Source organism: Pygoscelis adeliae, unplaced genomic scaffold, assembly GCF_000699105.1.
Source record: "Pygoscelis adeliae isolate BGI_AS28 unplaced genomic scaffold, ASM69910v1 Scaffold224, whole genome shotgun sequence".
Taxonomy (NCBI): Eukaryota; Metazoa; Chordata; class Aves; order Sphenisciformes; family Spheniscidae; genus Pygoscelis; species Pygoscelis adeliae.
This window is the reverse complement of record NW_008824657.1, coordinates 742,486-756,434: the sequence shown is the minus strand read 5'-3', so window position 1 is coordinate 756,434 and position 13,949 is coordinate 742,486. Positions and strand designations below refer to the sequence as shown.

Here is a 13,949-nt window from a genome sequence, read left to right as displayed (position 1 = left end):
AGGTCTAAGGATTGGGAGGTTTTATGTGCTCCATCAGGTTAACGTTACCTTTTGATGGGGCAGCACAGGGAAAGGCACCACATCACCACGCACTTGGGCTCCTCTCCTCACAAGCACCTTCCGCCCCTCCTGTCGACCGGGGCTGAACGTAGAAAACACGCTCCGCACGCATCTCGGTTGAGTATTGCTTTCCACATCAAAGGCAAGCGAGGCTGGTAAAATAAAACCCGCCCACGTTACATCCACCTAGCATCGTGCGCAGAAACGGTTTCAACATACGTTACCCCACTGCACCCTCGGAGCAGCGAGCACTGACGAACAGCTTTACAGTACGAAAGGAGACAAACTGACCCAGCGCTTCCTCCTCTGCTCCGCGCTCCCAGTTACCCAAGGCCCCCCTCTCAAACGTCCTTTCTCCTTAACCGAGAACTACGCTGCTCCTCTTGAAAGGCAAACAGAGGACTATTTTTTTTTTAAAATCAGGGTTTTCTTCTGAAATGCAGCTCTCTACGACACTCTGCAAGCCTTCTGCCAACCAGCTAAAACACTGTGCTTTGGATCATCTCCTTGTAAGTGTCTTATCGCGACGAAACTTTCGACGCTTCCCCCAACTACCCTGCGGCCTCTTTGCTGGGGTATCAGCCCTTCGTTTGCACGGCGGACACCAGTAACGTTTGGGACAGATCTTCAAGCGAATACTTTTAAAGGTTACTTTTCAGAAGCTGCGGTCGGAATCCACATCATAAAAGAATCGGTCCTGAGCACTTGGCAGTCTGTGCCAAAGCATGTAACTAACAGAGTTTGATTCCAGCCTGACGCACTTATTTTGTAGGACTAACAGAATTTATCAAAGGAAAAATCTGATACCCAAATTCAACTCTGGAATTCAATCCACAGCCTCTGTAATTTGTTTCTCTTTCAGGTCACCCGCCCTGAGGGTGCAGTTCAAGAAGCAGCTTCGGACCGAAGATTTGCTCCGGCATCATTTAAATGAAACTTACCGTTTGAAATCAAAACTCTTTCCCAAGTAGTCGTGACAAGCCAACAGACGGCATTTTCTAGGACAGCATCTGTTCTTTCCCGCAGAGTCTGAATAATTTAACCAGAACATGGAAGTTCCAGGGAACCTAGGAGCCCACGTTTAAGGAGGAACAGGACACACGATTGTTTCCCATTCAAAATCGCTAAGCTTCCACGTTTCCTCCTACCTCCTCTCCCCCTCTTCGTTCAGACCTATTGGGAACTGCTCAGATCAATGAGAAGGAAGATTAATTCCGTCTCTCGGCCTCCTAAGACAGCGTTCAAATGGCAATGACTCTTCGGTCATTTCGACGAGACGTGAGAGAGGAGGAATTTGCGTTCAAGGTCACACTTCAAAGAAGGAAAACAGAAGAGGAATGACATTCAGGAGCAGAGACAGCTGCGAGCTTCACAGGCTGATAGCTTCGGGTGTTCTGGAAGAGAAAGTTAAGCCAAACAGTCAAGTTATTTCCCTTCGTAAAACAAAAACATCAGAAGCGATACAGTAAACGCCAAGCATGGTTAGCCAATTTACTGCCCCGGGCTCTATACGTCTTCGAGGTATTTTAGATCTGGCCATCACAACAGGCAGCATTCAAGGAAACTGTGTCGTCGTTTGAGGCCTGTCTTTTTCTATGCCCTCTTATCTAGGAATCCGAAGATTTCCTGCAGCCCCCCTTCTTCTGCCCAACCCTGTTTCGAAGACACGCGGGCAACACCGGCTCCGAGCGTGAAGCCAGCACCATCACCGTGCTACCCAAATCCGCTTCCCCACCCCCTGGATCTGTTCCTGCAGCTCGCTAGGAAGTGCAGGTGGATGGCCGAGCGGCGGGAACAGCTTGCTTTTGCAGAGCGCTTTGGCTCTGCTCGCTCTGAGAAGCCGTGCCAGCGGCCGCCTTCATCCAGGGAGCCGTTCCGGCATTTTGACCGCCGCAGGCAAGCCTTCGTGATGTCTTCTGCAGCCGGGCAGATGACAAGACAGCAGCCACAGCTCTAGCTGACCGGCGCTCCAGCGTCTAACGGCTGCAGCGTGAGGACGTAGCGTCATCCAGGAGTCCCGGGCACCGGTTTAGTATCGCGCCTCCTTCTCTCCGCAAGGGTCAGCAGGATCTGGGAGTACCGCAAAAGGCTTTGGGTACGGCTATGCAGTCGCAGTATCAGCACGTTCCTTCTCGCTGAAGCAGAGGCGGACAAAAAGGCGGGGGAAAGGTCTCCGCAGGTTTGGCGAGGACACGGCGGGAGGGGAGAGGAACTTAAGCGAGCCCGTGAATAAAGAGAAGAAACGATCTGGAAGTTAAAGTGTTTATTGATGTGTTTAAACTTTGTACATTCCCCACAGACCACACTAAGGAGTTTGCAGGTAAATCTGTGCATAGTGGGAAGAGACACGGAAGAGGGAAGAAAAAAATAAAGTCACAGGAAAAATAGAAAAAATACACCACAGGTTACCAGAACCTCCAGATTTAAAAAAGCCGTGAGCATTAACACCAACTATACAAGCATTACAAAGACATGATGGTGAGTGGAACAATACCCCTTTTGTTCTTCTCGGGGCCTATGCATCCAATTTCCCTTAAAGCAGGCAGTATCCCTTTCCCAACTTACCCCTCTCTTAACCCCAGCTAAGTGAACTGCTCTTTTAACCCCAGTTAAAGCGAACTCCACGTTCATCGGCTCCCTCGGTACCGATTATTGCAGTGATTTGTCATTTCTGGGCGAACACCCAAAGCCGTGCCTATGGCCCAACATCACCGACAGAGACGCAAAGGCTCAAAACCTCGCGTCTCTCAACTACTTACCACGTTGGCGAGGCAGGAGAGCCAGGGAAAATTAGAAAGTAGTAGCAAGAGGGGGCTGTTAATGCCAGGTGAGTACTGAAGGAAACTGGTTCAGAACGGAGGATTTAAATTCAATACCAGGAACTTCCAACTCTAGAGCAGAACTGAATCTGGAAGGGGAATGTGCAGACCCCAGTATGCACAAACCATGTTCTAACATTCCACTAGAATAACTATAAACAGAGATGCTAGAAGCCTTTTAACTCCTTGCCTCCAGGGAGTCGTGATTCCTAGAGCCCAAACTGCTAAGCAGCAGGGTGCACATCACTGGCATATGAGGATGGGGGTTTTTTTCTCTTTTTTTTTTTTTCTCTTTTTTTTTTTTTTCTCGTTATACGGATTTTTGTTAGTTACCATTCCCAATTGCTTCCTTGCTTATGCTGTCATAGTTCCTATCCCTAAATTAATCTCTTTGCAACTCCCAGCGAAATTCACTTAAAAAAAAAAAAAAAAACAAACCAACCAGGAAAAAAGAATACTGCTTTATATATAAAAGCCAAAATGACTGAAGAGCCACAACTGTCTCCTTTTTACAAGGCGGGCTGGTACAAATGACCCTCAATATACAGGTGGTCTATCAGAAATAAAAATCAACATTTCCCATTTTATATATATAGAGCTTGTATCAGACAACAGTACAACGGAACTGGTATTTTTGCAGATTATTTAAAAAAAAAAAAGAAAACTACATCTCAGTCAAATATCTGCAATAGATCCATTTTTCCCATTTAAGGAGATTTATATATCATATTGTTATATTATCATTTCTTCACCCATTTAAAAGAATGGAAATTGCAACTCTACAGTAGTAATTATAGTCTTAATGATCCAGGAGTTCTGAATGTAAGATGAAGTCCTCTCAAAGCAACTGTTGATCAGTAGTTGATCCAAAACGCTGGACCACTTTGGCCCTCCGCCCTGCTCCTTTCCCGGTCAGGGCTGTTGTATCTTCATCTCTTTTATATCTGCATCTGCTCCAGGTATTTGTAAGTGGGGTTCTCGTAGCCATGGTTTTGCATCTTGCTCAGATGCCGCTCTTCTGGGGTAAGCATCGGGTCAACCTTTAGAAAGACAGAACGGTTACTGGTCAAAGGAGGAACTTGCAGGTCTTATTTCACAGTAACAAGAGCCGACAGACAAACGCGGGATAAATACCGTGGCAAGCAGTAAACAGGAAAAAAAAAGGTAAGCCACAAAAAATAATTTCCTTAACAGAGCTGCTCGTTCGGGTGCTAATACCTCCTTGCCTGCCCTTGCCTCTTTGGGTATGTTCTCCACAAATCTCTCGTAATTTCACTAACGTTACAAATTTGGGACCCGCTTCTCTCGTTAAAGAGGTCGTTACAATTTCCCGCATCGGCTGGGGAAAAGGGGCTTTCTCCAGGCTCCATTAAGTTTGTCGTTACAAAGGTGCACGTCGGGAGCAGAAGGAACAAGAAGGAACCGCTTCTCAGCGTTCGGCCAATCGTGCTTGTCTTAATAGCCGTTACATCGGTTGGGAGGACAACTTGCTATAGATGGACTGACTTACTCCCCTGCTAAAGATATCGCCTGAAAAGCTCATTTACTGCTAAATCCTACCCTGAGCCTGACAGGGAAGCCTAATTGAATTCCTCATGATAAGCGAATACAACTGTGAAGTGACAGGTCCCAGCACGGCACGCCGATGACTGATACCTGCATACTAACAAATAAGCGAAGAAGATGTCAGCATCTACAGAGTTAAGTCCCACCTAGCTAGGAGCAGAGCAGTTGATGGCTTGGCAGCTACTGCCATCTTCGCCCCCTACACACAACATGTGATTCAATGCTGACTATTTTTCATCCTCGGTTATGGAGCAGGAGTTGTTTCTCACCTCCACAATTCCATGGCTGATGGTCCCATACTGCCTCTTCCTCAGCATCACCAAGCTGATGACTATAACAGTAGCTATGGCAACAGCAATCACCAACAGACCAATAAGGGCGCTGCTGCTGAAACTGAAGTCATCGCGAAGGGAGTTGTCATTATCCTGGAGGGGAGAAAACAACGGAGCGGGTAGAGGAAGAGCGATGCGGGAGACGCGCTGCTAAATGCAAACCTAAAAGGCGGCCACCAGTAAGGTCTTCAACCATCTGTGGTATCAAGACACGACTGATTACACTAGACAGTGTATGTCACCTCTAAATATTTCACCAAAAGGATAACGAACACACAACTGTGTCCCCACTGAGGCGTTCTGGACAGGCACTGACCCACACCGCTTTCCTATCCCACAAAACACTTCCGCAGCTAAAGAGCCAGGTTAGCACCTACGTGCGTTTACTGGTTACGTCTTTTCGCAGAAATGCCGTACTGCATTATACTCTGCATGACCTCCCAAGAGCAGTGTCAAGGCACCGAACCCCTGGCACACACAGGAACCAAACTCCAGCTTTAGGAATTCGCCGATCACTCGGCTAGGCTCGGTAGCCACATACATACCGGCTCGTCCACCAGCCCACCGACACGCTCCGCATTGAAAATCATTTCCTTCACATCAAGGGTTTCGTCAATTACCTGCAAACAGTCACAAAAACGTTTTATGAAAGGAGCCATACAAGACAGGTGGGAGAAGGAACATGAAGGCAGGCAAGAGACCTTTAATGAGTACTAGCAAAGGCTCAGAACCACCTACCATCTTTCCCCGGCTCTCAACAGCGCGGGATGTTCTCCAACTTTTGAAGCCACCTGAGTTAGTCCTGCAACCATTTGGACGTCAGACTGCCTCAAACTAAAGACCCAATTGAAAAACTAGGCACTTGCCTTGGACACAGCATTTCTGCCGTGTCAGATCTAACCTGTGGCTTTAAAACAATTTTGAAAGGAAACTTTCAAAAGTCGACTTTTTTTTTTTTTTAAAACCCAGGGAACTGAGGCGAGTCGGCTGCCACTCTGACCCAGCAAATTCTTTACACTGTAGATACAGCTAATACCTACTGGGTCGCTCACCTTCAGAAGGTGGTAAGGCCTTTCTTGCCAGGAAAAAGAGGTGGGGAGACGGATGGAACACACCAGCATTCGGTGTATTCAGACGGCAAGCTACCTAGCTAAAATAAAGGCATATCAAAGGGTCTCAGCCTGGGAAAGCAGATACTGCATCAGACCCTTCTCCAGCTCAGACTGCCAAAGATCTAGATCTCTCTCCTTCCCTCACCCTCCCACCCTTCTGATGCTAATCAGTATTAAGAGCCTACAATAGTCAGAAAACTGACTCCCCCACACCATATGGATAATGAATACGCTGACATTCTGTAAGCAGGAAGGAGACATGGAAATAAGCCACTGCTATTAATTAGTGTCCGCGGCAGGCTTTGCTGTACAAAATAAAGGTGGAGGGCTCACCACATTTTCATCCACTTTGTTCTTGCTGTTAATCACTTTTTCTTCAGCGCCGATCAGCCCATCCAACTCAGTCATGCCAGAACCTGCACCAAGAGAGCAAAGGCAGGGACCGTTAGCCAGCCCTCAGTGCCATTTAGGAAGGGTTACGTACTCTCTGTAGAGCTGCCATGGCTAGCGTGTTTAACCGCATGGACCGCTGATTATTAATCTGTCTTCATGCTGTTGTGTCAGAAGGGGAGCTCATAAGCTATGCTACAGTGACAAGTGATTGGGGGGGTTCTGTTAATGAGGGGAAATGAGGTGGCAATGAGAGGAGCAGACAGGACTCACCAAAAACAGGCTGAAGGGTAAATCCAGAAATACCGTACTGTTAAAGTGCTGCTGTTAGAGAAGGTCCAAGGCAACGTGTAACACAAATTGTGAGCGCGCAGTTCCTTTCTGCAAATGTCACCCTGGGTCACCACCACCTCACCGTGACCCCCGGGACAGAAGTACGCATCTCCTCTCCGCTGAGAGCCAGCGCGCAGGGAACGCTTTCAACCGCACGGTCAGCATCACCCATTTGTTTGAAATCAAGCGCATCAGCAAGTGCCTCGGGAATGAGAATTTCAAGGTCACCCAGCGCGGCTCTGTAACGGGCTGCTGTCCCGTATCTGGCACAAGCCCAGAAACAATAAATCCCAGGGCAAGGGAGGAGCAAAGAACTACACTAGCCTTTGTACCAGAACATCGCTCACCCATTTCTAGGCTGAAACTAGCAAAGGCTCAAGAGAAGAATATCAATTAACAGAAGGCGGCTGCTCTGCATTAACTGTTTTGATCTGAAGCGTTTATAAATAGATCAGATCAATAAAGAAGAGCCTGATGCAGGATACTCAGACCTAACATAACACAGCAAGTTAGGAGAACGCCAGTTTTCCACTATCAGTAGGCACAACGCAACGTCCTTCACAAGACCTGCGCCTCCCTAATGCAAAATCAGGAGGACCAGCGAAGCCTCAAACCTACAGCAGGGTCTCTCCAATGAGGAGCACGAGGTGGGGGAAATATTACTACAGCACTTAACGCTTTGCCCGTGATCACATACACCTCTCTGCAAGCTGCTGAGCTTGCAGGTTGCCTAAGACATTATGTCAACCGCTGCTGAAATTGGCAGCATGGTCTTTGATGAGATGCAAGGAAAGGCTAGTTGGCTCCAAGGCAAGTTTTTACAGTGACAAGCTTTTACTGCCTGAAAATGCCAAGGAAACTAACGTTTCACTCCCAACTCCTCCCAAAAGAAGCATCTCCCCTAGCATGTCCCCTTTCCCTGTTCTTTGGGAGACAGTAATCAGATTCCAAGCACGGCCAAGACTGCCAGTCTGACTTCTCACGGCTGTCAAAGCAGGTCATGTTATTGTGAAAGTCAATAATTGGGATTTTCTGGAGAGACTAGCCACAAATAGGTTTTAGAGAACTCCCGTGTCTGCTTTTGGCCTATGGCTCCTTTATTGAATTCTCGGGAGCCAACGCAGCATAGTCTCCAGGGCTGTGAGTTCAGCTGCTGCACTGAGCTTTGCTGTTTCTCACAGAGTGCTGTACCAAATAACAGACCCAGTTCTACGTAGCTCAAAGGCACAGTTTAGATTATATACTTCCCAGAGAAAAAAAACCCAACATGCGCGCACAGAAAAAACCCCAAACTCCCTAGCAGCCCTCGTGAAATGAAAAGGGAAGGGAGAGAAGGGGCAAGTGCAGGATATAGTCTTGTCCCCAAGTCATCAAAACTCTTCCATTTACCCAAACGGGGAGCACCAGCCCATATGTATCGTCTTTTAAGTCAACAAAGCAGTTGTCCAAAAAACCCCCGAAAAACCCCAAAACAACAAAAAACTACAGGCTGTCCCAATTCTTTCCAGAGCAGTCAGTACACTGAATTAGCTGCACACCGTTCCACAAGAGCGGTGAAGGTGACTTACATTTGCAGAGAAACGCTGATAATGAGAATAGTTTCAAGCTATCCGGCCTTCCCCACGTTACAAAACTATTTGTGTCCATATTAAATGGTTATTAGCAAACCCCTTTGCTCTCCTTTGAGATTCTGCACAATGTATTTGGGACCAAAAGCAGATTAAAATGCTGGGTTTACTCCCCACGCATAGCACTTGTGCCACTGCTCTGCAAGAGCATTTTAAGAACTAGCCTTCCGTTTCGGCTTCAGGAACTGCGTCTGTGGTAGCAGATCAGCCGGGCCTGATCTTTACCCGAGACTGTACCACTAACAAAGCAATTAATTTAATGCCAACACTTCTGTGCCGCTCCTAAAGCGCAGGCGGCCCCTTTTTAGCCAGGCACGGAGTTAGTACAGAATTAATAATGAACTAAAGGAGAAAGGGATAATCACACAGGACTTTGCTAGTACAGAGGGATGCTGCATGTGAAAAGGGGATGCCGAGGAGACCGTAAACACAGAAGGAATCTCCTAGTTTCCCTGTTCCAGACCAGCTGCACTCTGTAATATCTATGAGGACATTTAGCTGGGAAGCACAGCCTATGCCTGCTGCAGCACTCTCATTCCCACTTTAGCGCTGTCATCGGGCGGTAAGGAGAGATTCCACAGCGGGCAGACGAGCCTCTAGACGATTTACCATCAGCGCTGCAAGGTTTATTTTGAGAAGTGTCTGACATGAGTACACATGGAGAGATGCAAACGCTGCACGGTCGCAGACAGACTGCCAGGCCCACATTTCTTGAGGGCAAAGAAACTACTCCGTGCACTCTGAGACACCTTGTGAGCCCATCAGGGAGGAACACACACAATCAATTAGATGCTCAGACTAGCTCGTTTCTTTAACACTAGGCCTAAACAAGCAAGATCGAAAGTTACTGATCTAAATGAGAGCAGGGAAATGAAAACAAAGGTGAGTATGAAACTAAAATGAAGCTATCAAACACACTGAGAAGGTAGGAGAGTGATCGAAAGCACTGTGAGGGAGCAGCTTAGAACCAACCTTTTTTCATTGGATGGTACAAATCCGGCTGAGGATCTAGCAGGAGGGAAAACAAAAACAAAAATAGCAGAGAAAGGAGATTAAGAGAGAAAGGAAAAAAGGCTTGCGCATGATTTCTGACTCAGACTCTGGGAAATGCTTTTAGTCTACAGCTTTCTTTAAGCTCAGGACTCTGTTCAAGCATTTTTAAAATAAATACACACACACACACCAGCTGTCAACACCCGACGATACAAGAAATATATATCTATATTTTTAAAAAAATAAACAGAACTCCTGCAGCCCTTCAGCAGGTCACGGCACAAAGACTTAACATTACATGAGAGCATTTTGGTTAAAGACTGAAAATTAATTCCAGAACCAAGCCACACAGCAAAAATTTAACACTCCCTGCAAAATGGAAAGAGAGAAAACAATTTTGCAAAGAGAAGAGTCGGAAAACCAAGACAGCGGCTCAGTGCAAATTACTAGCAGCACTGCCTCTTTCCAACGGGCAGAGTCTGCGGGGTACTGCTGGGGCGACTGCTTTACTCTTAAATCACCCAAAGGGATGGAGCTTTCTGTCCCACCGAGCTGAGCCTACCGGCTAAGAAAAAGCGCCCACGTTCTGTAAAGCCAGTGAACCCAATTTTCAGTTCCACCTACCTTCGGTTTCAGGCAAGGCTGGGAAGGTTTTCACCTGGAACGGACGGAAAGGTTTGCCCTCCAGGGGAATTTCTTCACTCTCCTCAGAGCTCACTCTGACATCCACCTGGGATTCAGAAATGGAGGATGTGAACTGATCCATGTCTGCACGTTGCTCCTGAAGCAGCTCATCTGAAAGGAGTAAGAGCAAACATTACACAAACTGCATGAAGCCTGGCAGGAACAGAAAGGGGCAGATGGTTTGAACCTAGCTGAGGCAGGGCTGCAGGGGAACACTGTTCGGGGCTGCCAGGTTATCTTATCTTGCGTGCTCTGAAGTCTCATCTGGAATTCTCAGTAAAGGCGTTGGCTAGAAATACATACAAATAAGGGCCAAGAGGTTTGATGTGGAAGAGGTTTTGGCAAGATGGGATTAACCTCCTATAAAGCGGGAAAGCATCTGCTTGTTTTTATGGATCTTCTTCATCTCCCTTTGAGAGAGAGCTTTGCTATTCTGAATGTTGTTGGCCTTTTTTAAACGGACAGTGAAAGTTCTTCGGAACAAGCTCTTCTGACTGGCTGTGTTGCAAAACCCAGAGACTGTCTGCCCTGCGGTACCCTAAGCCTAAGCCCAAGTGCTTGTTGTTGAAGGCATCCCCTCAAAGGAGCTGGCAGTCTTTCTGGAGCCCACTTCACTTGACATAAAAGCTCGTAGTCTAACACAGTGGCACGGCAGCTGGCACGCAGAGACACTCACCAATCTCATCCTGGATTTCTTCAGCCACATATGGCACTTTGTAGAGCAGAGACAAGCTTTGATTCATCCGCTCCTCAATCACATGGAGATGTGTCATCACCTGCAAACGTACAAGGGTGTGTTGGAGTAGGCAAAGACTGTCAGTCACTTGATTGGTACCGGTACTTCACTTGTTTAACAAAGTACCTACTACTGGTGGATCTGCCATGACAGACAACAGAATGGGACACAAGTCCACCTCGTCCAGTTCCCTGACTGATGCTCTCTAACACGTCATGCTTCACTGGAACTGGCCATTTGCACATGGCGCTCTCAGTATTTTGGGAAAGGTTGGGGGTGAGAGAGAGGATTCAGCTGACTCTTGCTGTAACCAGCTCTCTACTGGAAACACTGAAGCTGGTATTTCCCATATGCCAGATATGGTCATAATTCATTTCCTGCAGCAGCTACAAGCAAGTGCTTTATTAAATGGATTATCATCCCTGACTACTAGAAAAGATATACGCAAAGGGAGCAGACAATATTATTTATCAACTCTGGTTTCAGAACAAAGGTGCCTTTCAGAACAACGGTGGCATTACATTTGTCTTACAGCCACTACACCCACCCACTGGCAACAGCGTTCCCCCTCCATTTGAGAAATAAATTCAAACTCTACGCAACCTCAAATCGCTCTTCCCTAGCATATTAAATTCACTGGTGAAGTCAAGCCTGACCTGAAGAGGGTGCTGCATAATCAGGGATCACGCAGACCAAGAAAAACATTTATATGGACGGCCAAATGTTGGAAAAAGCTAAGGAGTTGAATGGACCCGTTTTACAGTCTGACGTGTACCCGACCTTTAAGAGCAAGGATGAAAGCAATTTAATTTTACATGTGGCAGCTTGTCAATCAAGGGAATCGATTGAGGAGCTTAAAGTGCATCTGAAAAGTAAAGCGAATGGAAATTGAACTGTACCACCCACATCCCTCGCATGTCGATTTGTTGACACTGCAGCCTTCAGAATGAATTAAGGACTGTTTAGGTTTTAGCTTAAGAATACAGTTCACACACTCCCTCTTGGGCTTTGGCAGCATCAGAACAAAGGGTCAGGGTGGACTGTGCTTGATATGCTAAGCTGTCTCTGAAAATGCTACCACATATTCCGCATCGCAAGCCAAACGTCAGCTTGTAAATACCACAATTGCTACCAGTCTTTCTGAGGATGCGCGGCGTAACAAGAATCGTAGGATCAGCGGCAGGCAACCCGAGAGACGAGAGTGGAAGGTACACCTCTAGAACCCAGAAACAACATGAAACCCATGGGAGCGGGCACCTCCGAGCGTGAGGTTCGCTTCTAGAAAATCCCTGCAACACTACTCTACACCTCACCAGAGGTGACAGTAACAGACTCCCGTCCCCGCCTAACTCTTAAACCACGGTATTTCCATCTACTGGTTATACAGCCGAGCAATAAAGCACTTTCTTCCCAGTAAACTGGGACTGGTAAAACACAGATTACACTCCTACAGCTGTGACCGGACAGGCAGTTCTCTCTGCTTCTCTCTGAACTTGTGAAAGGACATACCCTTATGAACAGACCTTTCAGTGTTAGCAGGCCACTCTTAATTTGAATCTTAGGCCTTTCAGTACATCTTTCACCATTTTAAAAGTGCCTTGTAAAAACAAGTATCAGGACATAATTCAGAAGATTTATGGAATATCTGCAACTACTCTTACAAGTACAATGGCCAGGTCTGACATCCACTTGAAGCAGCACACTCACACGCACTACCAGCAGAAGGAAAATTACTTTCTGGCTGTTGAGGAGTAAAAATATATGGCAACAGGACAAAATAAACTCATCCAAACCGACTTTCTAATAAAGCTAACAATGATGGTCAAGTATTTGGCAAGGGTTATGTATTACGCTTTGGAAACAAGGCAATAACTCTGCAGAGGCACAAGAGAATTCCCACAAACCCAAAACACAGGCATCGCGAAGAACAAGCCTAGCGAAAGGAACACATAGACACAAGGTCTTGGAAGAAGTGAGGAAGTCTGTTCAAGGATGACCAAGTCCCCAGCAAATACTTTCATGGGTGTTTGACAAAATGAATCGCAAAAATGATCCCGAACTAGTTCTAAAACTTGTCATTGTGACCAACAATAATTCACATATAAACCAGAGTTCACATTTTTAACACTGAGTCAAGTACCAAGGAAAATCGTACCGACAGCGTATCTGGTGACAGGCAATACGCGTGCAGAATGGGAGATCTCCGCACAAGTACGAGAAGTTGCTATAGTACCCAGCAAATTAGCGTGAGGACTCGACGCATGGCTTCTACAGCCTCTGAGAGCCAGGGCTGGGTAACAATGCCGCCCTTGAGAGAAACATTCTTGTACCTGAGATTTCATCTGTGCAGCCTTTTCTGGGTCAACTGCCAGGACGTGCTGGTAATGGCGGATGGTGTGCAGACGGTCCTTGTTCTCAGCACGAACATAGCGCTTCAGAGCTTGCAGGATGCGGTGGGGCTGCAGGATTTGAGGAGGGGAAGAGTTCAAATCCATTTGATTGAAATAAAATTCACAGCCGAAATACAGCACTTCAGATGTGAGCCTGCTTTGTTACTGGACAGATCAATCACGTGCGCTAACCTCTTAAGAGATTTTCTTTTTAAATTACGTCTGTTTGACTCAGAACACCATGCCTTATGAACCCTAAACAAAGCGGAGGGTTTTTTAACCAGGCAGAAAGGAGAGTGAGTCAATTAGGAGACCCACTGCTACGTCTGCAGCACAAACTGCCACGATGGAGAAAGCTTTGCCGGGAGCCTATTCCCAGCGTCCGCGCCCCGGCAAGTCACAGGCAGTCTTCTCACCAAGGCATTCCCACCTTCCACCCTACCCTATTGTAAAAATTTGTTGCAAAGAAACTCACCCGCGGCGGGTCAGCCTGCAGGGCAGCCAGGTAGTTCTCCAGAGCAATCCGGCGGCGATCGTTCAACATGGCTTCCACACGAGCCAGGTGAGTTTCCACAAGCTGCTGCTTCTCACTTGCTGCCTCTTTCTCCAGAGATTTCACCATTGCCTGGAAGTGCTGGAACAAAGAGAGGAGTCTATGAAACGTGCTGTATGCGTCAGGGTCTCCTACTGTCTCTCACATAACTCCTTAGGACAAATGGAGCCTGTCACACTGCATGTGCTCGACATTTACAGTAGGAGAGAAGGGCACTGACAGATGTTGATGCAGATTTCATCTTTGCAAATTCAATAGTGACAATCTGCCTTCCAAACGTCCTTCACGACCCATTTCAAAGGTCTGAAGAGGGCACGTGGCCTTGCAGATAAAGATCACGTTGAAGCTGGGAG

The 13,949-nt window shown here is 47.0% G+C and overlaps 1 protein-coding gene across 6 annotated transcripts in view; it reads right to left on the bottom strand.

Annotated features, from left to right (window-relative positions):
* Positions 1–2,308: 2,308 nt before the first annotated feature.
* The window catches only part of APLP2 (amyloid beta (A4) precursor-like protein 2), a 24,705-nt gene continuing 13,064 nt past the window's right edge, over positions 2,309–13,949 (bottom strand). For 2 of the 6 annotated variants that reach the window (XM_009322585.1, XM_009322589.1), the window contains 9 exons: positions 13,519–13,677; positions 12,984–13,112; positions 10,594–10,693; positions 9,858–10,028; positions 9,213–9,248; positions 6,223–6,305; positions 5,323–5,397; positions 4,715–4,870; positions 2,309–3,919 (listed from right to left, as the gene is read on the bottom strand). In XM_009322585.1, the coding sequence (XP_009320860.1) occupies positions 3,818–3,919; positions 4,715–4,870; positions 5,323–5,397; positions 6,223–6,305; positions 9,213–9,248; positions 9,858–10,028; positions 10,594–10,693; positions 12,984–13,112; positions 13,519–13,677 (1,011 nt within the window). In that variant the 3' untranslated portion in view covers positions 2,309–3,817. The remainder of the gene's footprint in view (positions 3,920–4,714; positions 4,871–5,322; positions 5,398–6,222; positions 6,306–9,212; positions 9,249–9,857; positions 10,029–10,593; positions 10,694–12,983; positions 13,113–13,518; positions 13,678–13,949) is intronic. The other 4 variants (XM_009322587.1, XM_009322590.1, XM_009322586.1 and 1 more) reach the window with 3 other exon arrangements.